General features: G+C 40.0%; 2 protein-coding genes across 4 annotated transcripts in view; one reads left to right on the forward strand and one right to left on the reverse strand.

The window, feature by feature from the left end:
• LOC116180294 (probable 3',5'-cyclic phosphodiesterase pde-5) overlaps positions 1-25,902 on the forward strand; it is an 89,966-nt gene that overhangs the window by 60,669 nt on the left and 3,395 nt on the right. For all 3 annotated transcript variants that reach the window (XM_031500205.1, XM_031500206.1, XM_031500207.1), the window contains 5 exons: positions 19,517-19,585; positions 23,379-23,691; positions 23,749-23,935; positions 24,290-24,516; positions 24,566-25,439. In XM_031500205.1, the coding sequence (XP_031356065.1) occupies positions 19,517-19,585; positions 23,379-23,691; positions 23,749-23,935; positions 24,290-24,516; positions 24,566-25,439 (1,670 nt within the window). The remainder of the gene's footprint in view (positions 1-19,516; positions 19,586-23,378; positions 23,692-23,748; positions 23,936-24,289; positions 24,517-24,565; positions 25,440-25,902) is intronic.
• On the reverse strand, positions 7,431-9,527 carry LOC116180295 (ceramide kinase-like). The gene is made up of 5 exons (XM_031500208.1): positions 9,293-9,527; positions 9,052-9,246; positions 8,432-9,004; positions 7,929-8,382; positions 7,431-7,881 (listed from the first exon to the last, which is right to left on the reverse strand). The coding sequence occupies exons 1-5, from the start codon at positions 9,372-9,374 to the stop codon at positions 7,830-7,832; spliced, it is 1,356 nt and encodes a 451-aa protein (XP_031356068.1). The 5' UTR covers positions 9,375-9,527; the 3' UTR covers positions 7,431-7,829.

The following is a 25,902-nucleotide window of genomic DNA, read 5'->3' on the forward strand; positions in this document are numbered from 1 at the left end:
CAAAACAATTTAAAATCATCGGGAGTCTGGGGGGGACGAATGTAAATGAAGGTGGACACCTTCATTCTCCTGGGGGGTGTTTCAAATCCTCCAGACGTTCCGGTTCTACAATCCTCACGAAAACGTTTAATGCCCTTAGAACTTACACAAAAATACATTCAAATCACCTGGGGATCTTGGGGGGTATGAAATACTCCTGTGTAGATTGTAATAATTGAAGGAGGATACCTTCTTTCTCCTGGGGGGTATTCCCACCCCGGCAAGGCAGGGCTCGATAATTATTGTACCTAATTCAAACTATAACTTCCAGCATACTTAGAGTGCGAGGGTTTTAACTTTCGTAATACTGTGAACATTTTCATTTCTTTGATAGATTATGTTTAAATAATGTATAAACAATCCTTATACTGCCCTTGAATAATAAATTTCCGTATGCTTCAGGCTTGATCAATTTTTTAAGTTATTCAAACTGTCACTTCTAACATACTTAGAGTGCGAGGGTTTTAACTTTCGTAATACTGTGAACATTTTCATTTCGTTGATAGATTATGTTTAAATAATGTATAAACAATCCTTAAACTGCCCTTGAATAGTAAATTTTCGTAGGATTTGGGCTTGCTCAATTTTTTTAGTTATAAAAACTATCACTTCCAGCATACTTAGAGTGCGGGGGTTGTAATTTTCGTAATACAGTGAACATTTTTATTTCGTTGATAGATTATGTTTAAATAATGTATAAACAACCCTTAAACTGCCCTTGAATAATAAATTTCCGTATGCTTTATGTTTGCCAAATATTTTAAGTAGTTCACACTATAACTTATAGAATACTTAGAATGCGGGGGTTGTAACTTTCGTAATACAGTGAACATTTATTTCGTTGATAGATTATGTTTAAATAATGTATAAACAACCCTTAAACTGCCCTTGAATAATACATTTCCGTATGCTTTAAGCTTGCCAAATATTTTAAGTAATTCACACTATAACATAGAATACTTAGAATGCGGGGGTTGTAACTTTCGTAATACAGTGAACATTTTTATTTCGTTGATCGATTATGTTTAAATAATGTATAAACAACCCTTAAACTGCCCTTGAATAATAAATTTCCGTATGCTGCCCTTCAATAATAAATTTCCGTATGCTTTGAACTTGCCAAATATTTTAAGTAATTCACACTATAACTTATAGAATACTTAGAATGCGGGGGTTGTAATTTTCGTAATACAGTGAACATTTTTATTTCGTTGATAGATTATGTTTAAATAATGTATAAACAACCCTTAAACTGCCCTTCAATACTAAATTTCCGTATGCTTTAAAATTGCCAAATATTTTAAGTAATTCACACTATAACTTATAGAATACTTAGAATGTGGGGGTTGTAATTTTCGTAATACAATGAACATTTTTATTTCGTTGACATATTATGTTTAAATAAAGTATAAACAACCCTTAAACTGCCCTTCAATAATAAATTTCCGTATGCTTTAAGGCTTGCCAAATATTTTAAGTAATTCACACTATAACTTATAGAATACTTAGAATGCGGGGGGGTTGTAATTTTCGTAATACATGAACATTTTTATTTCGTTGATAGATTATGTTTAAATAATGTATAAACAACCCTTAAACTGCCCTTCAATAATAAATTTCCGTATGCTTTAAGCTTGCCAAATATTTTAAGTAATTTAAACTATCACTTCCAGCATACTTAGAATGCGGGGGTTGTAACTTTCGTAATACTGTGAACATTTTTATTTCGTTGATAGATTATGTTTAAATAATGTATAAACAACCCTTAAACTGCCCTTGAATAATAAATTTCCGCATGCTTTAGGCTTGCTCAATTTTTTAAGTTATTAAAACTATCACTTCCAGCATACTTAGAGTGCGGGGGTTGTAACTTTCGTAATACTGTGAACATTTTTATTTCGTTGATAGATTATGTTTAAATAATGTATAAACAACCCTTAAACTGCCCTTGAATAATAAATTTCCGCATGCTTTAGGCTTGCTCAATTTTTTAAGTTATTCAAACTATCACTTCCAGCATACTTAGAGTGCGGGGGTTGTAACTTTCGTAATACTGTGAACATTTTTATTTCGTTGATAGATTATGTTTAAATAATGTATAAACAACCCTTAAACTGCCCTTGAATAATAAATTTCCGTATGCTTTAAGCTTGCCAAATATTTTAAGTTATTCAAACTATAACTTCCAGCATACTTAGAGTGCGGGGGTTGTAACTTTCGTAATACTGTGAACATTTTTATTTCGTTGATAGATTATGTTTAAATAATGTATAAACAATCCTTAAACTGCCCTTGAATAATAAATTTCCGTATGCATTAAGCTTGCCAAATATTTTAAGAAATTCAAACTATATGTCCTAGCACTCTCATGGTAATCTTTGGGAAAGGGTAATCGAATCTTAGAATATACTGGGGAGTATTCTATACCCCCCCCCCCCCCCCCGTGCTACGTTCTCCCACAAAAGCTTCAAGTCTTTCGTGATTTGCCTTATGAGTGACAACCAGAGACTTGTTATAACAAGTTATATTATAAGTTATAGCAAGTCTCTGAGTGACAACACTAATAATTCTTTGCAGAATCAATATTAATATATACAATGGTAGAATGCTCTGTAATTATTCTCTCTTTATGACTATTTTTTTGAATCCTCTAAAAGACAGGTACTTGTAACACATAAAGGTCTCATTACATTAACAAGTGCAATTGAAAAAACACGTCTGAATCGTTTTGGTGGAGTAATCGAAATTGACTATTATACGTTGATGACGTCGAGTGAGATTTGAAAAATTTGATTATAAAGTACTTGTGAAATAAACCATTGTGATAGCTTTAAGCACTTAATTTGGGGCGAAATTGATGAAGATGGCCACAGAAAGAAATGGTCGGCACTAATACGTAAAGGCGCTGTATGTCGGGGCGGAAACGGGCGGAAGCATGATGATAGTTTTCTTTTCGAAACCGGAGAATAGAGGCCAAATATTTGACTGCGCATCCTGTATGTATAGTTTATAGTAATTAGAACTGTCCTTTTGTTCGATGTTCGAATCGTAAGGGATTAATTCGATTTTGGAGGTAAACGTCGTCCTCCAGCGGCCAGCCAGCCGGTCGAGTTGAGAATGAAATCGGAATAATAAACAATTTGTGTCGGGAGATTAATTAAAAACCTCGACGACGCTGATATTAATTTGTTTTACGTGGCGCTGCATCGATAGTCCTTGACACGTAATGGGCTAATAAATTGATCACGAATGGCAATAGTTAGGTTATTAAGTATATATACGCTATTAATCGTGGCGTTTAAAAAATGCTATGGAGATGATTTCGAGAGCGGATGGCCGCACGGATTTGTACTAAATTTGCAGCAGTGTCCCTAGCAAACATCATAAAAATGTAATCTATACAAGCTACAAGCCCTCACGTTGACATTCATTAGTGACAGCTTGATTTACCTGTTTACTTGCTTGTTCTTCATATTAAATTACATTGTATCCTTGTACGCGATGTCACTTATAATCGAAATATCGCATTTAGCCATACTAGTCAAAAAGAAGGTAGACAACGTATGAATTCAACTTTCAACTTCTCACGCACTTGTTACTCTCCTAAAAATTTCAATTTTGGAATGCATATTTTCAAAAATGAATTTAGCAACAGGGAAATGCAGTAACTCGAAATGTGTAAAAAAAAGGTGATGCGTACATGGGAGTAACAAAGAATCCATTTTTTGCACGTCTCCCCCCATATGGTATGGAATAGGTACTCCCCAGGAAAAAAAATCGTCATGTACCTGTATACATACTCCCCGGTACGTTCACCTTCAAAACGTTCCCCACTAAACACCCTTCTAAAAAATTATGGTGTAAGTACTAACGGCACCTCGAACGGCACTAAACATTTTCGGAAAGAATGTAGAACCGGGGCGTCTTTGGGGTAGAGAATAACGCCAAAAAGTTCATCTTCATTTTCCTTTGAACACTGGGGGGGGGGGGTATTCCATACCCCCCAGACTCCCCGGGTGAAACCTTTACCTTCAAAACGTTCAACCCTAAACACCCTTCTAAAAAATTATGGTGTAAGTGCTATTGACACTGTACGTTTTCGGGAATAATGCCGAACCGGCGGGTCTTTGGGGCAAGGAAGAACCCCAGAAGAAAAGAAAAAGTTCATCTTCATTTACCTTTGAACACTGGGGGGTATTCCAAACCCCCCAGACCACCCGGTGAAACCTTTACCTTCAAAACGTTCAACCCTAAACACCCTTCTAAAAAATTACGGTGTAAGTGCTATGAACACTGTACGTTTTCGGGAATAATGCCGAACCGGTGGGTCTTTGGGGCAAGGAAGAACCCCAGAAGAAAAGAAAGAGTTCATCTTCATTTACCTTTGAACACTGGGGGGTATTCCATACCCCCCAGACCCCCCGGTGAAACCTTTACCTTCAAAACGTTCAACCCTAAACACCCTTCTAAAAAATTATGGTGTAAGTGCTATTGACACTGTACGTTTTCGGGAATAATGCCGAACCGGCGGGTCTTTGGGGCAAGGAAGAACCCCAGAAGAAAAGAAAAAGTTCATCTTCATTTACCTTTGAACACTGGGGGGTATTCCAAACCCCCCAGACCACCCGGTGAAACCTTTACCTTCAAAACGTTCAACCCTAAACACCCTTCTAAAAAATTATGGTGTAAGTGCTATGAACACTGTACGTTTTCGGGAATAATGCCGAACCGGCGGGTCTTTGGGGTAAGGAATAACCCCAGAAAAAAGAAAGAGTTCATCTTCATTTACCTTTGAACACTGGGGGGTATTCCATACCCCCCAGACCCCCGGTGAAACCTTTACCTTCAAAACGTTCAACCCTAAACACCCTTCTAAAAAATTATGGTGTAAGTGCTATTGACACTGTACGTTTTCGGGAATAATGCCGAACCGGTGGGTCTTTGGGGTAAGGAATAACCCCAGAAGAAAAGAAAGAGTTCATCTTCATTTACCTTTGAACACTGGGGGGTATTCCATACCCCCCAGACCCCCCGGTGAAACATTTACCTTCAAAACGTTCAACCCTAAACACCCTTCTAAAAAATTACGGTGTAAGTGCTATGAACACTGTACGTTTTCGGGAATAATGCCGAACCGGTGGGTCTTTGGGGCAAGGAAGAACCCCAGAAGAAAAGAAAGAGTTCATCTTCATTTACCTTTGAACACTGGGGGGTATTCCATACCCCCCAGACCCCCCGGTGAAACCTTTACCTTCAAAACGTTCAACCCTAAACACGCTTCTAAAAAATTATGGTGTAAGTGCTATTGACACTGTACGTTTTCGGGAATAATGCAGAACCGAGAGGTCTTTGGGGTAAGGAATAACCCCAGAAAAAAGAAAGAGTTCATCTTCATTTACCTTTGATCACTGGGGGGTATTCCATACCCCCCAGACCCCCCGGTGAAACCTTTACCTTCAAAACGTTCAACCCTAAACACCCTTCTAAAAAATTTACGGTGTAAGTGCTATGAACACTACATTTTCGGGAATAATGCAGAACCGAGAGGTCTTTGGGGTAAGGAATAACCCCAGAAAAAAGAAAGAGTTCATCTTCATTTACCTTTGATCACTGGGGGGTATTCCATACCCCCCGGACCACCCGGTGAAACCTTTACCTTCAAAACGTTCAACCCTAAACACCCTTCTAAAAAATTATGGTGTAAGTGCTATTGACACTGTACGTTTTCGGGAATAATGCCGAAACGGTGGGTCTTTGGGGTAAGGAATAACCCCAGAAGAAAAGAAAAAGTTCATCTTCATTTACCTTTGAACACTGGGGGGTATTCCAAACCCCCCAGACCACCCGGTGAAACCTTTACCTTCAAAACGTTCAACCCTAAACACCCTTCTAAAAAATTATGGTGTAAGTGCTATGAACACTACATTTTCGGGAATAATGCAGAACCGAGAGGTCTTTGGGGTAAGGAATAACCCCAGAAAAAAGAAAGAGTTCATCTTCATTTTCCTTTGAACACTGGGGGGTATTCCATACCCCCCAGACCCCCCGGTGAAACCTTTACCTTCAAAACGTTCAACCCTAAACACTCCTCTAAAAAATTATGGTGTGCTATTGACACTGTACATTTTTGGGAGGAATGCAGAACCGGGGGTATTGGGGTAAGGAATCACTGGGGGGTATTCCATACCCATTCCATACCCCACAGACCCTCCGGTGAAACATTTACCTTCAAATCGTTCAACCCTAAACACCCTTCTAAAACATTATGGTCTAAGTGCTATGGACACTATACATTTTTGGGAAGAATGCTGAACCCGGGGGGTCTTTGGGGTAAGGAATAACCCCAGAAAAAAGAAAGTGTCCATCTTCATTTACCTTTGAAAACTGGGGAGCTTTCTATACCCCCCAGACCCCCCGGTGAAACCTTTACTTTCAAAACGATTAACGTAGATGCGGGGCAAAATAGAGTGGGTTTTGGTGTTCCTCGCGTTTCTATGATCTTGATACAAGTATTCTATGCATCAGGAGAACACGATAGTGAGAAGATGCTTTTTTGATAACTTTTCGGGTTTTATTAAGAACATGATACGTAAACAGTTTGTAAACTATCTGTTTGCGTTTTTGTGATCCTGATACAATAGTAAACATTTGGAGTAGTTGAAAAATGTTCTTTTGCCATTAAATATTTCAACTCATTTCAGTTATCCTGACAACTTTTGAATCGAAAATCGTAGATTACAGGGCGCTCTGTGTATTTGGAACATAAACATCTCCTCTCCATTCTCTTCATATAAAAAGTAATATAGTTCTAAAACATTTATCTATGATAGCCAGAAAAAATCTGCAACATTACTCCATTAGAAACTGCACGAATTAGGACCAGAAGTTCTTATATGGAAACTTCAACTAATGTGTTAGAGTATTTCTCCAATGTGTTATGTTCTCCTGGCACCAACATAAAATGCAAAAGTTTTTTTCTAATAGATTTGCCTTGTATTAGGAGCAGAAACACCTCCCCATTATATTCTTTCATACGGAAGTTTAAGCTAACATCAGATGTTCTAACATTTATTTTGAAAATAAAGTTCTGGTACACTTCTGTTGAGATCTCTTTATAGATTATGCGTTCCTGGTAGCAATTCTTCGAAACACTCCTTGTCACTTGATATTACCTTGGTACACAGGCTGTAAGAATAGGAACGTTTCTCTTGAGTGCAGAAAATAGCCTCCTCAGCCAAATACAACAATCTTTGCATGTTTACGCCCTTGGGGTTGAAGCGGAATTGACGTCCCACGGGAATTTGTGATTAAATTATGATTTTTGGCCGTCATCCGAAACTGATGATCTAAAATAGCATATATGTGCGAGACAGGATACGCGGCTGTATTTTTTAGGGTCTCCACTTTATAATTTCATTGAAATATGAGAAGAGAGAAACTTTACAATATTCAAAGATATTTCGTGAATTAAATTATGAATATTGGTCGTAATCTGAGATTGTTGATCCAAAATAGCAGACATGTACGGTATAGGGTACGCAGTTACAGCAGGTAACAAAAACAAATTGTTGAAACGCTGTTTAATAATCCTAGTAATAATACACTTACAAAAAATTGAATGATAAACCATGCCCCGGGAGAAAACGACGCGGATTCTGTTTCCGATTCTTTTATGCGCTTATGATTGATTTCGGTTTACGTTGACAACCGAGTGATTGATGTTCTCTTTGAAATTTTCCTCGCAGTAGGCGGTTATTGATCTAATTCGTGAAATTAAAGAGACCTGAAATTTAGTCATTCGCGACTCCGCGACTGTAAACGTCGATTAGCTGGCGGTGGACTCTGAAAGAGGTCAGATTATAGCGACCATTTTTTTCTGGCGTGGGTACCTAGCGCGAATGTCCGTGTCGAGGAGTGGTTCTCCGTCGCAATTCCAACGGCCCCGCACTTTGCCGGCTTTGAACCTCAGTTCCTTGCCTCGGTAGGTCTCGACGTGAGATAGGTCGGCCATGGTGTAAGAGCTCTGGCTGAAACGCTGGAAAGTTCGTAGCCTCTGGTACAGGGAGGTCTGGTGGACTATGAGCACGTTTAGGTAGCCATCACCCAAGTGGCAGTAGGGTGCCAAACCGTGAGGATTTCTGCTGCCCGCGCAGCTCATGTTCGCGCCGGCGAGTAGGAAGAAATTGCTCGAGATGTCAATCCACTTGTCTTTGTTATCGTCGTGATTTCCTGAGGCGCATCTGCTACAGTGTTGGTAGCACTTGCTTTGGTTCTCGTCAATCTCGTTGCCGAGAATGCTGACCGTTCCTTCGTAGCCGTTACCACCAAGCATCTTCCGTGTACCTGAAACGGAACGACATGCACAACGGCGGAGGACCAAGCGGGAACTCACCGACATACTCGTAGCGAGTCGGCCCCATCCAACGCAACTTCTCACTGTAGTAACTGATATCGCCCAGAAATCCGTAACTGATGACGTTCGAGCTCATCTGGAGCAATCGATCCTCGTGGTGCACGGAAATTAGGTCCAACCCCAGCGACGCCCCCATGACGATATGGAGCAGGGCAGTAATGACATCTGTCGTACCATGCAAGCAGTAGCTGGTGGTGTCCGTGCTACCCCCAGGTACCACTCCCACCTTTACCTTCGGCTTCGGTATGGCCACACTGGGATTATGAGGGTTAACACCATTCAGACGACACTCGCGCAAAATCAGCCCGGTGAACACCTCCCCGGCGGTACCATCACCACCGACGCACACCACCGCGTCTACCCCATCCAACTTATCATCCTCCTCCAACGCGTCCCGAATCTCATTCTTCTTCTTCGTCACCACCACGCTCAAATCGACGCCGGCCAGATCGAAAAGGGGCCTAGCGTAGTTCTCGTAGATCTTCAACCCGCGCCTCTTTCCACCGAACGGATTCACAAACATCAGTATCCGCCTGGGCCTCTCCACCAACTCTAAAAACGCACCAACTCAAAACGCGCAAACACACCTCAAGCCTTACGGTTGATCTCATGCCGTATCGTCTCCGTCCATTCGATCACGACGCTCGGACTGTCATGGCGGAAGGTCACAACGCAAGGTCTCCACACGTTCTTCCTCCCCCGCCTCGCGTACACCACCTGAAACTTCTTCGGGTCGGACTTCTTGAACATGTATCGTACGGCGATGACGTCGGCGATCGGCACGGCGCATTTCACTGCAAGTGAAGGTCAGTCGCGCAATTTCGGGTGGTAAAGCTTTACCGCAACTCAGACAAGAATCCTCCAGCTTCCACCTTCTTTTCCTGCCGTCGTTTCTGAACGTCGTCGGAGGAAGCGTCGCCATTTCCAACTGTGGGTAATCGTTTATGAATTACTCGCAGATAGTAGCGATAACTGTCACCGTTCACTGATTAGATAATTTGTGACAATTCCACCATAGAACCATACGAAACGACGCCGTCAGTGGAGATCCTCGGTTCGGATTGGATCGAGGCCACCTTTCTAATTGTTAACCTACGTTATGTTAGCCTGCTAGCAGAAAATTGAGTTTTCTGTTGGGAAAATTAGAATTACACGTCAGAAATTAAATTGGAACGTACCTCTGGGGGGTCCAGGGGGGAATACCCTCCACGGAAAAAAAACAAACTTCGATCTTTCCCCTGTGATACATCCTCCCTCCAAGACATCTACAATCAGTTTTTTCATCATCATTCTCGAGAAAGAACAATCGAAGTCCCCCCCCCCCCCCCCGGTGATGTACACCCCCTTAAGACACATACAACCCCCCGTACGTTTTTTTAAGAAATACCATCGAAGCTCCTTTTCCTGGAGGAGACTGGTGTGGAATGCTCCTCAGGAAAAGCAGCTTCGATGGCTCTCCCCCGAGCATGATCACCACACCACCGGAGGGGAATACCCTCCACGGGAAAAAAAAGCTTCGATCATTCCCCAGTAATGCATCCTCCCTTCGAGATATCTACAATCGGTTTTTTCGTCATCATCCTCGAGGAAGAGCTATCGAAGCTTCTTTTGTCTGTGGGATATTCCATACCCCCCAGACCCTTCGGAAATGTACACCTCCTCAAGATATTCACAACCCTTAGTACGCTTCTTTAGGTAATCCGTCGAAGCTACTTCTCCTGGGGGAGTTAGGTCCTCAGGAAAAAGGAGCTTCGATGGTTACCCGGTGACGCATCCTCCCCTAAAGAGATTTACAGCCAGTTTTTTCATCAGCATGCTCGAGGAAGACCCATCGAAGCTTCTTTTGCTTGGGGAGTATTTCTTACCCACCAGACACCCCGGTGATGTATACTCCCTCAAGGTACACACAACCCTCCGTACCTTTTTTTTAAGAAATACCATCGACGCTCCTTTTCCGCGGGGGGTCTGGGGGTATATGAACTTCGATCATTCCCCAGCGCTGCACCCTGTCTCCAAGACATCTACAATGGCTCTCACCTGAACATGATCGCCACAAATATTGTGTTTCAAATGGTTTTGAAACGAGCACGTGACATTGGGGGGAGAGGGTGTGGGCAATACCCCCGGGAGAAAAAAGAACTTCAGTCGTTCCCCACCGATCTATCCTCCCCCCAAGATATCAACAATCAGTTTTTTCATCATCATTCTCGAGAAAGAGCCATCGAAGCTTATTTTACCTGGGGGATTTTCCATACCCCCCAAACCTCCCGCTAATGTACACTCCCTTCAAGATATTCACAGCCCCCAGTACGTGTGATCATTTTTTTTAAATACTATCGCTCCTTTTCCTGGGGGAGATTGGTGTGGAATGCTCCTGAGGAAAAGAAACTGCGATGGCACTCCCCCGAACATGCCTACCACAAATTTTGATGGTTCTAAACGTTTTGAATGAAGGTACCACCGGGGGGAATACCACCCCAAGGAAAAAAAGAAGTGATACATCCTCCCTCCAAAGACATTCACAATCAATTTTTTCATTCATCACTGTTGAGGAAGCGCTATTAAAGCTAAAGAGCCGTAGTCAGAAATTAAACTAAAATTAATTGAATTGAGCACCGTTTCAAAAATTATGCTCTCCTGATACAAATTGATCTGTTAACAGATTATGATGTATCAAGGTTGTAGGAAAGCCTGTGTACAATTTACTGAGTTCTGAAGCGTAATGTTCTCCTCACACAAATTTCGCAGTACTTACCCATTTGTAAAATGTACACACCCCAAATTATATAAGGATGACAGAAACGTAACAAGTTTTGGTAGATTCTCAAGCGTTATGTTCTCCCGATACAAATAGCTGTCAGGCTTATAGAAGCTCAAGATTTTGTAGAACTTATTGGCACTCACTCAAGCGTTATATTATCCCCATACACATTTTTATTTAAAAATCTTCGTATTAGGATCACATATGATAGAGAGAAAGCAGAGAGCAGGTAGAAATCAGGTAGAGAGCAGATATAAAGAAGGCAGAGAGAAGGTAAAGGGTAGGTAGATAGAAGGTAGAAAGCCAACAAGCTTTGTTTTCCCAATACAAATTTCTCGTTTAAAAATATGTTTATCAGGATCGCAGAAACGCAGGAAGTTATGGAATTAATGGCACACGCACATTCTTAAGCGTTATGTTCTCCCGATACAAGTTCTTCATCTAATAGTTGTGTCCGGATTATGGAAAGCCAACTTCTTGGTACATACAGTTGCAAGCGTTATGTGCTCCCGATACATATTGCTCATGTAGAAATTATTGCATTATCACACCTTCACACCTTTTAAAGCGTCATTTATTTATTTATTATCCCTCTCTTGTTCTGGGCCCTCAACAGACTTGCGCGCAATTACGGAGTGGCACAGACAGGTAACCGGCAGGCACCGACACGTAAAATATTCTCAGATCAATTTTGACGGTCCGGACGGAGACGTGACGGTGACGTGAAAGTGTAGTGCAATTGACATTTCGTTGACGGTGCGGTGACGGAACGGTGGCGGTACGGATAGTATGGATCGCGCCTAATGCTTTTTAGAGATACCCCTGCAGGAATTGTAGAATTAGTGGAACAATTTTATCAGGGTCATAGAAACTCAAGATCTTGTAGAATTTGTTGGCACACACCTTCTCAGGCGTTGTGCTTTTCTCATACAAATTTCTCATTTAAAAATCTTTGTATTAGGATCCCAGAAACGCATGAATGTATTGGCACCCACATTCTCAAAGGTTATGTTTTCTCGATACAACATTTCTCATCTACGGATTGTTGTATCGGGATCATAGAGACGCACCAAATTGAGGAATTTACTTAAATACACATTGTCAAGCTTTATGTTCGCCCAATACAAAATTGTCCTCTAAAAAGCTTTGTATCGGGATCACAGAAGGGCAGGAAGCAGGGGAAATTTACTAGCACATCGATTCTGAAACGTTATACTTTCCCAATTAAAATTTTTCATCTAGAAAGTGTTGTATTAGGATCATAGAAGCTCAAGATTTTCCAGAATTTATGGACACCCAACTGTTTAAACGTTATGTTTCCCGGTTCAAATTTTTCATCTAAACGTGTTTGTATTAGGAGCACAGAGACGTAAAATTTATTAGCACACACATTCTTAAGCGTTACGTTCTCTTTATACAAACGTCTCATCCAAAATTATTGTATCAGGAGTACAGAAAGTATGTTGGAACATACAATCTCAAGCGTTTTGTTTTCTAGATACAAAAAACTTTGTGTTAGGATCACAGTTATATAGTTATATTATAAAGCGTAATATAGCGATAGAAATTGATGTATCAGGATCATAGATACGTAACATTTTTCAGAATTTATCGGCACACACCTTCTCAAGCGGTATATTCTTCCAAATCTTTCATTTAAACGGTTCTAGCAGGATCACAGAAAGTTGTGGAATTTTCTTTCTTTCTCATGCAGAAATTGTTGTATCAAGATCATATAAGCTGTAGAATCTATTAGCTCACGCCTTCTCAAACGTCATGTTCTCCCAGTACAAATTGTTTATTTAAAAAGTTTTGTATTAGAGAAAAGCAGGGAGTTTTTGGAGTATATGCAGTACATTCTCAAGCTTTATGTACTCCGATCTCATATAGAAACTGTATCAGGATCACAGAGACGTAAGAAGTTGTCCATTTTATTGGCACGCACCTTCTAAAGCGCCCAAATTTCTCTTGTGAATGCACTTGTATCAGGATCACAGAATTTACACGACATTGCAAAGCATTTATTTCAAAAATGAGAAGAAGAGAATCAGAGAATCAAAACAATGCGATCAGTATGGGGCGCTTCTGGCACTCCAACAGCATACGAAGGTGGCAGCGCATGTTCCCGAAGGATAGACTGCGAGCGAACACGCCGCCTTGCAAATGGTACCCGGTATCTTGATTCCGACGAATTCGCAAGGAGTATTTTCCCCTGAAAACATACAAACTGCAATTGACGTCCCTTTGGCACTAGGTTACTCACCCCCTTGTCCATCAACCCTGGCGCCGAGGCACACAAGTAAGAGCAGCAGCCACTTCATTCTTACGAAAAGTGAAAATAGCCGCCAGCTTTTATAGCAATGAGTCGAAAAAGGCAACTGGTCCCGCCTTCCTCGGGCTGCACTTGTCGTATTTTTCATCCTTTAATTCTTTAAAGGTCACGCCGACTTTGATCAATTTACTTGATTAAGAAGGTTGCAACGTTTACGCATTTACGACAAACACGTCTTATTTTCCAAGAAATTAAGGCTTCTGAAAATTCAAAAATACGCAAAAATTTGAACAGGGAATTGGGGCTTTTCATAAAAGTAAAACCAGAACATTTTTTAAAATTACAAAATTCAAGGAGGTTATACATAAAAACTAAAAACTCTGTTCCTCTAAAACTGAGCAGATAAAAAATTATTCTGAGATTTTTTAAAAATTCAAAAAAGTAAAGAATTTGGAATATGGAAACGAAGTGTGAATTTCTCGCATGTAATCTTCCTTTAATACGAAATTGTAATGCTTCGCACTCTCACAATTTTTGTGTATAACCCCCTCTTTCCGCTTCATAATTCAGGTTACAAATCTAGACCCCCACCCCCATAAACCAATTTTTTTTAACTTATCGTTGAAACCCCACGTTTTCTTTTTCTTGAGAGCGGCAGCATTTTCGCATACAATTGTCCGAGTCGTTTCACATCTCAATGGTTAGTGGCTTGATAATGCACGCTATAAATCTGCCCCCCCCCCCCTCAATTTCACATAACATCTCTTTTTCTGTTTTTTTTAGCTATATCGTCGACACAAAGTTTTCAGTTAGATGCGCCGGAATTTTTGACACATCTAATCCCAACGGCTCGTGGCCTTAAAATTTACATTATAAATTTGGACATCCGCCCCTCCACCCCCCCATTCAAGCAATATAACCTTTTTTTGTTTTTCACACATAAGCGTTGACATTCAATTTTTTTTTCGCATGCAATTGGACGATCTACTTCAAATCACGACGGTTCGTGGCTGCATGATTTGCGCTATAAATCTGCCCCCCCCCCTCTATTTTCGTTTATAAAAGAAGTAAGCCGTTTTTCGTTGACACGCAAATTTTTCTTGAAGACACCAGAATTTTCGCAACTCACTTTAAATATTAAGTGTTCGTGGCTTTATAATTTACCTGATAAATCTCCCCCCCCCCCCCCCCCTTCATCCCAAACATACATTTGCATGTGTTTAAACTCTACACGTTTTTCTAGGTGCGCCAGAATCCAACTAAATCCAATCTCAATGATTCGTGTATGCTTACAGTTATCAATCTGCCCCCCCCCCCCCCATTTTCACTGATAGAACATGTACCAGTACCCTACTGGTACCGTTCAGGAGATTCTCTTGAATCTTTTGAGCCTTTCGACATCTGAATTCCTTGAATTTCTGGAGCCACATGAAACTCTAGAACTTACGGCCCTATTGATTCAAAGAGAATATACTCTTCGAGGAGGTATTATTGGTTATACAGCTTCTGTCAGTCACCAGGAGAACATGATTGATCATGAGGGCTAAGTCCAATAGATAGAGAATTTTTTTTCTATCAACGGAATATTCTATTACTTTATTTTCGTTTAGAAATTCTGTATTAGGAGAACATAATATAAGAGGAGGTATCTCTCCTAATTCACGGATTATAGGTGTTTTAACCATTGTCTGGTTACATAGAGATCATAATAAATGACGTACTTACTTTTCTGTGCTCCCGAGAAATGATTTTATCTTCGTTCGAACTCTTGCAACTTTTCTATCAGGAGAATATAATTCGCTGCTCCTTCGGGAAGTACAGCAGGAGCATATAATAAATGGGGCTGTTTCAAAGCATTACAATTGTTGTATCAGAATCTGCCTTTCTTTATTTTCTCTGGGGCCACTTCATTGTGGTATCTAGGATGCCTTTTGGTTCGGTCAATGCACCAGAAAAAGGGAATATTTAGTTAGGTCCAAGTCCAAGTAAATAATATAATTAATGTAGCGACTTGCGATAGTGTCGCGTTTCGAATGCAGAAACTTAAACTCACTTAATGGGAATAAATACAAAGAGAGGTTCCTTTAAAATACTCTCCCGTCTCACATTTACAAAACGCGCCAGCATCGGATCGCTCGCGCGAGAATATCAAATTCTAAACTTTATCCCGTCCTGGACCCTTTGTCCCTTTCAATAGAAAAACGTTAAGGTCCCGCGAGACCTCCGCACTCTCAACGTAACTTCTGATAAGTTTCCCGAACTGAAAGTAACGGAACGTGGCGTGCGGCTTAAGAAAAAAAAAGGGTGAACGGATGACGAAAACGTTAAACGTATGTAATTTATAAGAGTTACGTGTGGGATCCCGTGGGAGATATTTGGTCTTAATTCATTTGATGATACACGAAAGGGTCGACGTTTAATAAAATATCGCGCGCAATTTATTTCGGCGGCCAACGTTCTCATGGGAGGAACTTTGGGGCGACATCTATCAGCCGAAACTTTAGAAATACATAAATATTCAAACATATTTCTCTTTACGGCCTCCTCTCGTTCACGTACCATCGGCAATTTTTAAGGTAGTTCTTTACACTTTGTCGTTCCAACTTTTATACGAAAAAACAGATATCTCCTGTCAAATTTCAACTTACACGTTTGATTTTGGTATAAGGATAGCATGGTGTGCGAGTGCTAAATCAGAATACCTTGTTATCTAGCCCCAGTTCTGTCAACCTTCGATACTTGCATTGTTTATTTTATTTAAATTATAACCTATAACGTTTGCATCATAAATAAAGCAGACGATGTATTAGACGCATTTGACAGTATTTATTGATTTTAAGGTATAATTCAGGTAACGTATCGATTTTGATGTTGATGGGATATTCACGCTTTATCTGAGCACCTAAGGAGCAACTACAAGTCAACGAGGCAGAGAGCGTAGCGCATTAAAAATCTAGCATTTCTATGGTCTTGTATCAAGGGAGAAGTTTTAAATTTGTGTTACGAGGACATGCCAATGCATTCTACGACCTGTTCCGTTGCTGTAATCCTGATACCACGATTTTTAAAAGAGAAATTCGTATCCACATTTGAAAGTGAGCCTTTCAACCGATTCCATCAATCATTACGTCTGTTTGCTTCGACGATCCTGATGCTAACATTTTTAATTTGTATTAGGAGAACAAACGCTCAAGAATGGGTGTGTTAATTTCTGGGATTCTGATGCAAAAATTTTTAGATGAGAATATTTGTGTCGGGAAAACATAGCCCCTGAGAATGCGTGTGCCACCCAATTCTACAAGTGTCTGGGATCTGAGACCCGGATACAAAAATTTGTAAATGTGTACTTTGTGTTAGGAGAACAAGAAGCTGGAAACTGTGCGTGTCAATTAAATCTTCAGATTCTAATTGCTAATTAGTTTAATTAACATTTATTAATTGCGTCAAATAAGCGTCAAAAGTTTCTCAATATGAGGTTTCTCTTGCAACAGAATTGAAATGATTTAAATTCGGGAACATAATACTCGATTTCAATTACACTTTTCACAATTTCAGGTGCTAATTAAATTTATTAATTGACTTGCAAGCGTCAAAACTATATTCTAGTAATAATTATACACTCTTAGTTGCTAATTAATTTAAATGAGATGATTAATTGCGTAAATTAGGTGTCGAAGTTCCTTAATAGGAAGTTTCTCATGCAGCAGAATTCTTCAGGAGGCACTGGTTGTTAAAGTTGAATTGATTTTAATTCGGAAACGTACAACAGTCGATTTCAATTACACTTTTCCCAATTTCAGACGCTAATTAAATTTATTAATTGACTTAAAAGCGTCAAAATTATATTCTAGAAATAATTATACACTCTTAGTTGCTAATTAATTTAAATGGGATGATTAATTGTGTAAATTAGGTGTCAAAGTTCCTTAATAGGAAGTTTCTCATGCCGCAGAATTCTTCAGGAGGCACTGATTGTTTAAATTGAATTGAATTAAATTCGGAAACGTACAACAGTCTATTTCAATTACACTTTTCCCAATTTCAGACGCTAATTAAATTTATTAATTGACTTAAAAGCGTCAAAATTATATTCTAGAAATAATTATACACTCTTAGTTGCTAATTAATTTAAATGGGATGATTAATTGTGTAAATTAGGTGTCAAAGTTCCTTAATAGGAAGTTTCTCATGCCGCAGAATTCTTCAGGAGGCACTGATTGTTTAAATTGAATTGAATTAAATTCGGAAACGTACAACAGTCGATTTCAATTACACTTTTCCCAATTTCAGACGCTAATTAAATTTATTAATTGACTTAAAAGCGGCAAAATTATATTCCAGAAATAATTATACACTCTTAGTTGCTAATTAATTTAAATGAGATGATTAATTGCGTAAATTATGTGTCAAAGTTCCTTAATAGGAAGTTTCTCATGCAACAGAATTCTTCAGGAGGCACTGGTTGTTAAAATTGAATTGATTTAAATTCGGGAACGTACAAGAGTCGATTTCAATTACACGTTTCCCAATTTCAGACGCTAATTAAATGTATTAATTGACTTACTCTAGTAATTATTATACACCTTTAGATACTAATTAATTTGAATGAGATTGCGTAAATTAGGTGTCAAAGTTCCTTAATAGGAAGCTTCTCACACAGCAACATTTTTCAATGAGGCACTGGTTATTGAAATTGAATTGATTTAAATTCGGGAACGTACAAGTGTCGATTTCAATTACACTTTTCCCAAATTTAGACGCCAATTAAATTTATTAATTGACTTACAATCATAATTTAATTTAATTTAAGTAATTATTATACACCCGTAGTTGCTAATTAATTTAATTGCGATTATTAATTGCGTAAATTAGGTGCCAAGGTTGCTTAATTGGAACCTTCTCATGCAGCATAATTTTTTTTGAAGAACTGCTGTTAAAATTGATTTGATTTGAATTCGGGAACCTAACAGTTGTATGCTAATTGCAGTTCCAATTTAAGACCGTAATTAATTTGATTACTTGCGCCGAATTCAATTTTAGCTACCGCTCCTAACCTCCTATTGTGTGACTTTTCCACTTAATTAGCGCAAGTGGTCATCACAATGTATAAATTAATTATGCAGCAGTTTTAATTATACATGTTTAATTGCTAATTAATCTTATTGACATTATTAATTCGGTAAATTAAGTGTAAGTTCTTGGGGAACGATAACTAAAATTCAGAGACGTGACGGTGGTTTTAAACTAAGTACTAATCATCCGTCCGAGGCTTAAGATCTCAAAATTGAGACCTCGTGGAATGGGTGAATGGTGTGTTCGACGATGAATGTATGGGACGCGTATAAATAAATTGATGTGCGAACAATGATGACACATATTTTACAAGTTTGTGGGAGGGAAAATAAATGAGAATCGCCGTTCATGCGAAACGTTCTTCGATAAACACTTCCAAATAGAATCAATTATCCATCTGAATTCGGGCAGAAGGGTGTTATTAGATACGCGCCGCAAAAGCTACTATAATTAATGGTCCCCGCCGAGAAGGTATTTAAATTCCATTATAAGGCAAACACGGCGTTTTGTAAAGGGAAACTCGCTCCCTATTTCCATATTCGAGATCTGCGTGAGAGACCGTTTTTAATTACGCACTTTGTTCAGCGAGCTGAAAAATGCGATACGCATTTTACTGATCGGTTATGGCTTAATTACGCAATTAAAGGCGTTGCTTGCGTGCAAGTTTTAGTGGGACAAGAAAACACCCTTCACAATACCTTTTGTCGAATAGAGGGCGCTTCGTATTGTAGGTATTCTAGTAACGTAATTAAAAAATACCAAATGCGCCCTTTGAAGTTGCCGGAATGCGAGCGCTCTTATTGGAATCTCCTTTTCGCCTTTATTCTCACTTTGTGAAATATTCGCGAAATTGGAAAGGTAATTGAGACGTTTGAGAAATAAGCGCCTCGATAATTATATTAGTCTGAAACTACCGATCATTAGGTAATAATTAGTAAATTATTTGATTCTGTTGCAGGATCCTCACCAAGTAAACAAGATGCTAATTCAGTGCGAACAAATACCGACATGACATCACAAATTACAGGTAAGCAATTACCCACTATCGCCTCTTGGGTATTTAACCCAAGGCACTAACCGACTGTAGTGATAACACTTTTCAGTAAACAAAAATAGTTAAAAGGGCGCCCACCTGAAGAACCGTCGAAAAATTTTCACCAATGAATTTTTGCACACGCTTAGGGGTTGGTGTGACCTTTTTTGATCAATTTTTAATTGAAAATGTTATTTAAATATGTTTTTGAATCAATAAACACTCTCCTTTGGTGTACCAAGTGAAGAATTGCCACCAGGGAATTTTTGGACAGGCTTAGGGGTTGGTGTGACCTTTTTTGAACATGTTTAATGGAAAATGTTAGTTAAAAATGCGTTTGAGGCCCTCTTCTAGTGTACCAAGTGCAGGATTATCACCTGAGAATTTTTGCAGAGGCTTAGGGGTTGGTGTGACATTTATTGATCAATTTTTAATGGAAATTGTTAGTTAAAAATGCGTTTGAGGCAATAAACACCCCCTTCTGGTGTGCCAAGTGAAGGATTATCACCAGAGAATTTTTGCACAGGCTTAGGGGTTGGTGTAACCTTTTTTGATCAATTTTTAATGGAAAATGATAGCTAAAATTGCGTTTGAAGCAATAAACACCCTCTTTTGGTGTACTAAGTGAAGGATTATCACCTGAGAATTTTTTGCACATGCTTAGGGGTTGTTGTGACCTTTTTTGGTCAATTTTTAATGGTAAATGTTAGTTAAAAATGCGTTTGAGGCAATAAACACCCTTTTCTCGTGTACCAAGTGTGGGACTGTCACCAGAGAATTTTTGCACAGGCTTAGGGGTTAGTTTGACCTTTTTTGAAAAATTTTTAATGGAAAATGATAGCTAAAAATGCATTTGAAGCAATAAACACCCTCTTTTGGCGTACCAAGTGAAGGATTGTCACCAGGAAATTTTTGCACAGGCTTAGGGGTTGGTGTGACCTTTTTTTAACAATTTTCAATGGAAAATGATAGCTAAAATTGCATTTGAAGCAATAAACACCCTCTTTTGGTGTACCAAGTGAAGGATTATCATCTGAGAATTTTTGCACAGGCTTAGGGGTTGTTGTGACCTTTTTTGGTCAATTTTTAATGGAAAATGATACCTAAAATTGCGTTTGAAGCAATAAACACCCTTTTTTTGGTGTACCAAGTGAAGGATTATTACCTGAGAATTTTTGCACATGCTTAGGGGTTGGTTTGAGTTTTATGATCAATTTTCAATGGTAAATGTTAGTTAAAAATGCGTTTGAGGCAATAAACACCCTTTTCTAGTGTACCAAGTGTCGGATTGTCACCTGAGAATTTTTGCAGAGGCTTAGAGGTTGGTGCGACCTTTTTTGGTCAATTTTTAATGGAAAATGTTAGTTAAAAATGCATTAGAGGCAATAAACACCCTCTTCTAGTGTACCAAGTGTAGGATTGTCACCTGAGACTTTCTGCACAGGATTAGGGGTTGGTGTGATCATTTTTTGAACAATTTTTAATGGAAAATGTTAGCTAAAAATGCATTAGAGGCAATAAACACCCTCTTCTAGTGTACCAATAGTAGGATTGTCACCTGAGAATTTTTGCAGAGGCTTAGGGGTTGGTGTGACCTTTTTTGATCAATTTTTAATGGAAAATGATAGCTAAAATTGCATTTGAAGCAATAAACGCCCTCTTTTGGTGTACCAAGTGAAGGATTATCACCAGGAAATTTTTGCACAGGCTTAGGGGTTGGTTTGACTTTTTTGATCAATTTTCAATGGTAAATGATAGCTAAAATTGCATTTGAAGCAATAAACACCCTCTTTTGGTGTACCAAGTGAAGGATTATCACCAGGAAATGTTTGCACAGGCTTAGGGGTTGGTTTGACCTTTTTGAACAATTTCTAATGGAAAATGGTAGCTAAAAATGCATTTGAAGCAATAAACACCCTCTTTTGGTGTACCAAGTGAAGGATTGTCACCACAGAATTTTTGCACAGGCTTAAGGGTTGGTGTGACCTTTTTTGGTCAATTTTCAATGGAAAATGATAGCTAAAAATTCGTTTGAAGCAATAAACACCCTCTTCTAGTGTACCAAATGTAGGATTGTCACCTGAGACTTTCTGCACAGGCTTAGGGGTTGGTGTGATCGTTTTTTGAACAAGTTTTAATCGAATATGTTAGTAAAAAATGCGTTTGAGTCTTTGAGTCTAGTGTACCAAGAGTAGGATTGTCACTTGAGAATTTTTGCAGAGGCTTAGGGGTTGGTGTGACCTTTTTTGATCAATTTTTAATGGAAAATGTTAGTTAAAAATGCGTTTGAGGCAATAAACACCCTCTTCTAGTGTACCAAGTATAGGATTGTCACCTGAGAATTTTTGCAGAGGCTTAGGGGTTGGTGTGACCTTTTTCGATCAATTTTTAATTGAAAATGTTAGTTAAAAATGCGTTTGAAGCAATGAACCCCCTCTTCTGATGTGGCAAGTGAAGGATTGTCACCAGGAAATTTTTGCACAGGCTTAGGGGTTGGTGTAACCTTTTTTGATCAATTTTTAATGGAAAATGATACCTAAAATTGCGTTTGAAGCAATAAACACCCTTTTTTTGGTGTACCAAGTGAAGGATTATCACCTGAGAATTTTTGCACATGCTTAGGGGTTGGTTTGACTTTTTTGATCAATTTTCAATGGTAAATGTTAGTTAAAAATGCGTTTGAGGCAATAAGCACCCTTTTCTAGTGTACCAAGTGTAGGATTGTCACCAGAGAATTTTTGCACAGGCTTAGGGGTTGGTTTGACCTTTTTTGAACAATTTTTAATGGAAAATGATAGCTAAAAATTCATTTGAAGCAATAAACACCCTCTTTTGGCGTACCAAGTGAAGGATTGTCACCAGGAAATGTTTGCACAGGCTTAGGGGTTAGTGTGACCTTTTTTTAAAAATTTTTAATGGAAAATGATAGCTAAAATTGCATTTGAAGCAATAAACACCCTCTTTTGGTGTACCAAGTGAAGGATTATCACCAGGAAATGTTTGCACAGGCTTAGGGGTTGGTGTGACCTTTTTTAACAATTTTTAATGGAAAATGATAGCTAAAATTGCATTTGAAGCAATAAACACCCTCTTTTGGTGTACCAAGTGAAGGATTATCACCAGGAAATTTTTGCACAGGCTTAGGGGTTGGTGTGACCTTTTTTAACAATTTTTAATGGAAAATGATAGCTAAAATTGCATTTGAAGCAATAAACACCCTCTTTTGGTGTACCAAGTGTAGGATTGTCACCAGAGAATTTTTGCACAGGCTTAGGGGTTGGTGTGACCTTTTTTTAACAATTTTCAATGGAAAATGATAGCTAAAATTGCATTTGAAGCAATAAACACCCTTTTTGGCGTACCAAGTGAAGGATTCTCACCAGGAAATTTTTGCACAGGCTTAGGGGTTGGTGTGACCTTTTTTAACAATTTTTAATGGAAAATGACAGCTAAAAATGCATTTGAAGCAATAAACACCCTCTTCTGGTGTACCAAGTGTAGGATTGTCACCAGGAAATTTTTGCACAGGCTTAGGGGTGGGTGTGACCTTTTTTATCAATTTTTAATGGAAAATGCTAGTTAAAATGCGTTTGAAGCAATAAACACCCTCTTTTGGTGTGCCAAATGAAGGGTTGTCACCAGGGAATTTTTGTACTGGCTAAGGAGTGGGTGTGACTCTTTTTTTTGTTCATAATTGTATATTTGGTGCGGTGAAATCACTCGTCTGCACCTCCTCATCTCTTAACTTAATTTATAACGTTGCCAGTTTTATCTTTTTCTGTTTTAGCCGACCAAGTTTACGAGTTTCTCCACTCCCACCCCGACTACCTCGAACACTATATCATGGACGAGGTCGAGCTGGAACAGCTCGAACGCTGGATAATACGCAAGTCGCAGCGCTTGAAAAAGAAGCACGAGCTGCCCGTCGCGAAGAACGGCCGCAAGACGAGCCTGTCGCGCTGGAAGTTTTGCGTGCACGCCGACAAGCGGCAGATGCTGCAAGACCTCACGCATAGTCTTCAGCTGAGGCCGACAAAAAATCAGGTACTTTGGGAATTAGCTAACTGCATCTGTTCCGCCGTAAACGCCGACGGTTTTAGGTTAGAATCGCCGCTAACGAAGCGTCGCCGTAATTATTTTCGATAACTCATTTACAGACTCTACCTCCCCGATCCGGTCAACAGCGGCGCGTTGTTGCAATATCTCGGCGAGAATTTGATTGCAGGCAGGTTGCAGGAGGACGGGCCGATTGACGTCTCGACGTACGTGGCGAAAACGCGCGAGGCGGTTAGGGTGTCGAAGGGCGACAATGATTCGCGGTTCATCCCCGATTTGTTCTACGAGGTAAAAGCCCAAGAAGTTGAAGTACCAGTATCAAATTATCAAGTTTTTGCCTATACAATAATTGTGTGCTCATACGAGCCCCGTTTCCATCGAATTGGAATTTCAAGCGCCTGCCAAAATTTCCTAGTGAAGTCTTCAGTAAAAGATGACCTTTGAAATTTTAGTCGGCGAGTTGTAGCCGAACTAACAGCTAAAAGTTCAAGGCTTTACTCTAAGACTTTCACGACGTATTTTTCGAATTCAAAATTTGTGAAGCGCGTATAAAACCTGTCACGGTAAAAGAAAGTAGCCCAAAATTGCTATAGTTATTTCAAATTGGCACTCCAACTTCGCGGCTTTAATTTGCAATTGTAGGATGATGTGGGGCACATTCTGTGTCAGGCTGTGACATATCCAGATGGACAGTTGGCGGCGGTGCTGGAACTGTGGCGGCGAGAGTCAGAGGGTCCTTTTCACGAGGAGGACGAGGAGATCGCGTGCAGCTACCTCGTCTGGGGCGGCATCGCCCTCCATTACGCACACTTATACCTTAACATGAACCAGCAGAGGAAGCTGAACGACTTTCTTCTCACCGTCGTCAAGTGAGTATCTACTACAGTAAATCCCTTCTAGTATTCCAGCCGTTCTCAGGTCGATATTTCAAGACATGGTCAGCATGGACGTTCTCGTGATAAAAATCATGAACTTCGCGCAGAGACTGGTCGACGCCGACAGGGCGTCTCTGTTTCTTGTCGACGCCAAGAATCAGGAGCTGTACGCGACGATATTCGACGTCGGCGTCGAGAATACGGACGAGACGACGGTTTACGAGGGCGAGGAGTTCAAAAAGATGCACACGTCTAAGGAGATTCGCTTTCCCTTAGGAACGGGAATCGCGGGCGAGGTGGCAATGTCCGGGGAAATTCTGAACATAACCGACGCGTACGCCGACGCCCGCTTTAACAGGACCGTCGATCAACTCACCGGATACAGGACGAACACAATACTCTGCATGCCGATATTTATTAGGGGCGCCGTGATTGGGGTAGTGCAAATGGTGAACAAGCACAGCGGGTACTTCACAAAGGAGGACGAGGAGGCGTTCGAAATGTTCGCGGTCTACTGCGGTCTCGCCTTGCACCACGCCAAATTGTACGACAAAATTAGACGTTCCGAGCAAAAGCACAGGGTTGCCCTGGAGGTTTTGAGTTACCACAATACCTGTACGGAGGAGGAGCTCGCCACAATTACGGACGAACTGTCCACGATTAACGCCAACGTCGATGATTTTTACTTCAACCCCTTCCAGTGGGAGGACTACCAGAAGGCCGGCTTCGTCATTCGCATGTTTACCGATTTGTTTGGACTGACGAGATTCGACGAGCAGAGTCTGCTTCGATTCGTCCTGACCGTTAAGAAGAACTATCGACGGGTCCCCTACCACAACTGGTCGCACGGATTTTCGGTAGCGCACTGTATGTACTGCATTATCAAGAATTCGAGAGATACTTTTCTACCTAATGAGGTAAGTGTGGTCCCGCTAAAAATCAAGTTATCATTCTTCAGAATTGCGAAATATTGGGGGAATGGGGAGAATGAATGTGCAGGGGTGAATGTTAAGGGAGGGAATTTTCAGTGGCGAATGTATCGATGACGGAAACGATGGTGCATTTGCAGGGGACACTGGTCAGGGTCAAAAAATGACAAAAACCTCCTGTCGAACTTTACTGTTTAAATTTGCAAAGCACGACTTTTATCGCACGAATTTCTAGGGGCCAACGATTAGGAGACGATACGCTTTACCCATCACCCCCAATACATTCTGGGGTGAACATATCACTGGAGGGTATGGAATACACCCCCCACCCCCCACCCCGTACACAAAAGAGAGAAGACTGAACTCATATGGATATGGAATACCTCCCAGCCCTTCAGGTTCTACATTCTTCCCCAATATGTTTAGTACCAGGGCGTCTGGAGGATATCAA

Source organism: Photinus pyralis, unplaced genomic scaffold (genome assembly GCF_008802855.1).
Source record: "Photinus pyralis isolate 1611_PpyrPB1 unplaced genomic scaffold, Ppyr1.3 Ppyr1.4_LG9, whole genome shotgun sequence".
Lineage (NCBI taxonomy): Eukaryota > Metazoa > Arthropoda > Insecta > Coleoptera > Lampyridae > Photinus > Photinus pyralis.

Bases quoted from the DNA above. Each gene is read 5' to 3' on its own strand.
- LOC116180295 (XM_031500208.1), bottom strand. From the start codon at position 9,374: ATGGCGACGCTTCCTCCGACGACGTTCAGAAACGACGGCAGGAAAAGA. The intron at 9,247-9,292 runs GTAAAGCTTTAC...CTTCACTTGCAG, and splicing joins GGATTCTTGTCTGAGTTGCG to TGAAATGCGCCGTGCCGATC. The intron at 8,383-8,431 runs GTGAGTTCCCGC...GTTCCGTTTCAG, and splicing joins GACTCGCTACGAGTATGTCG to GTACACGGAAGATGCTTGGT.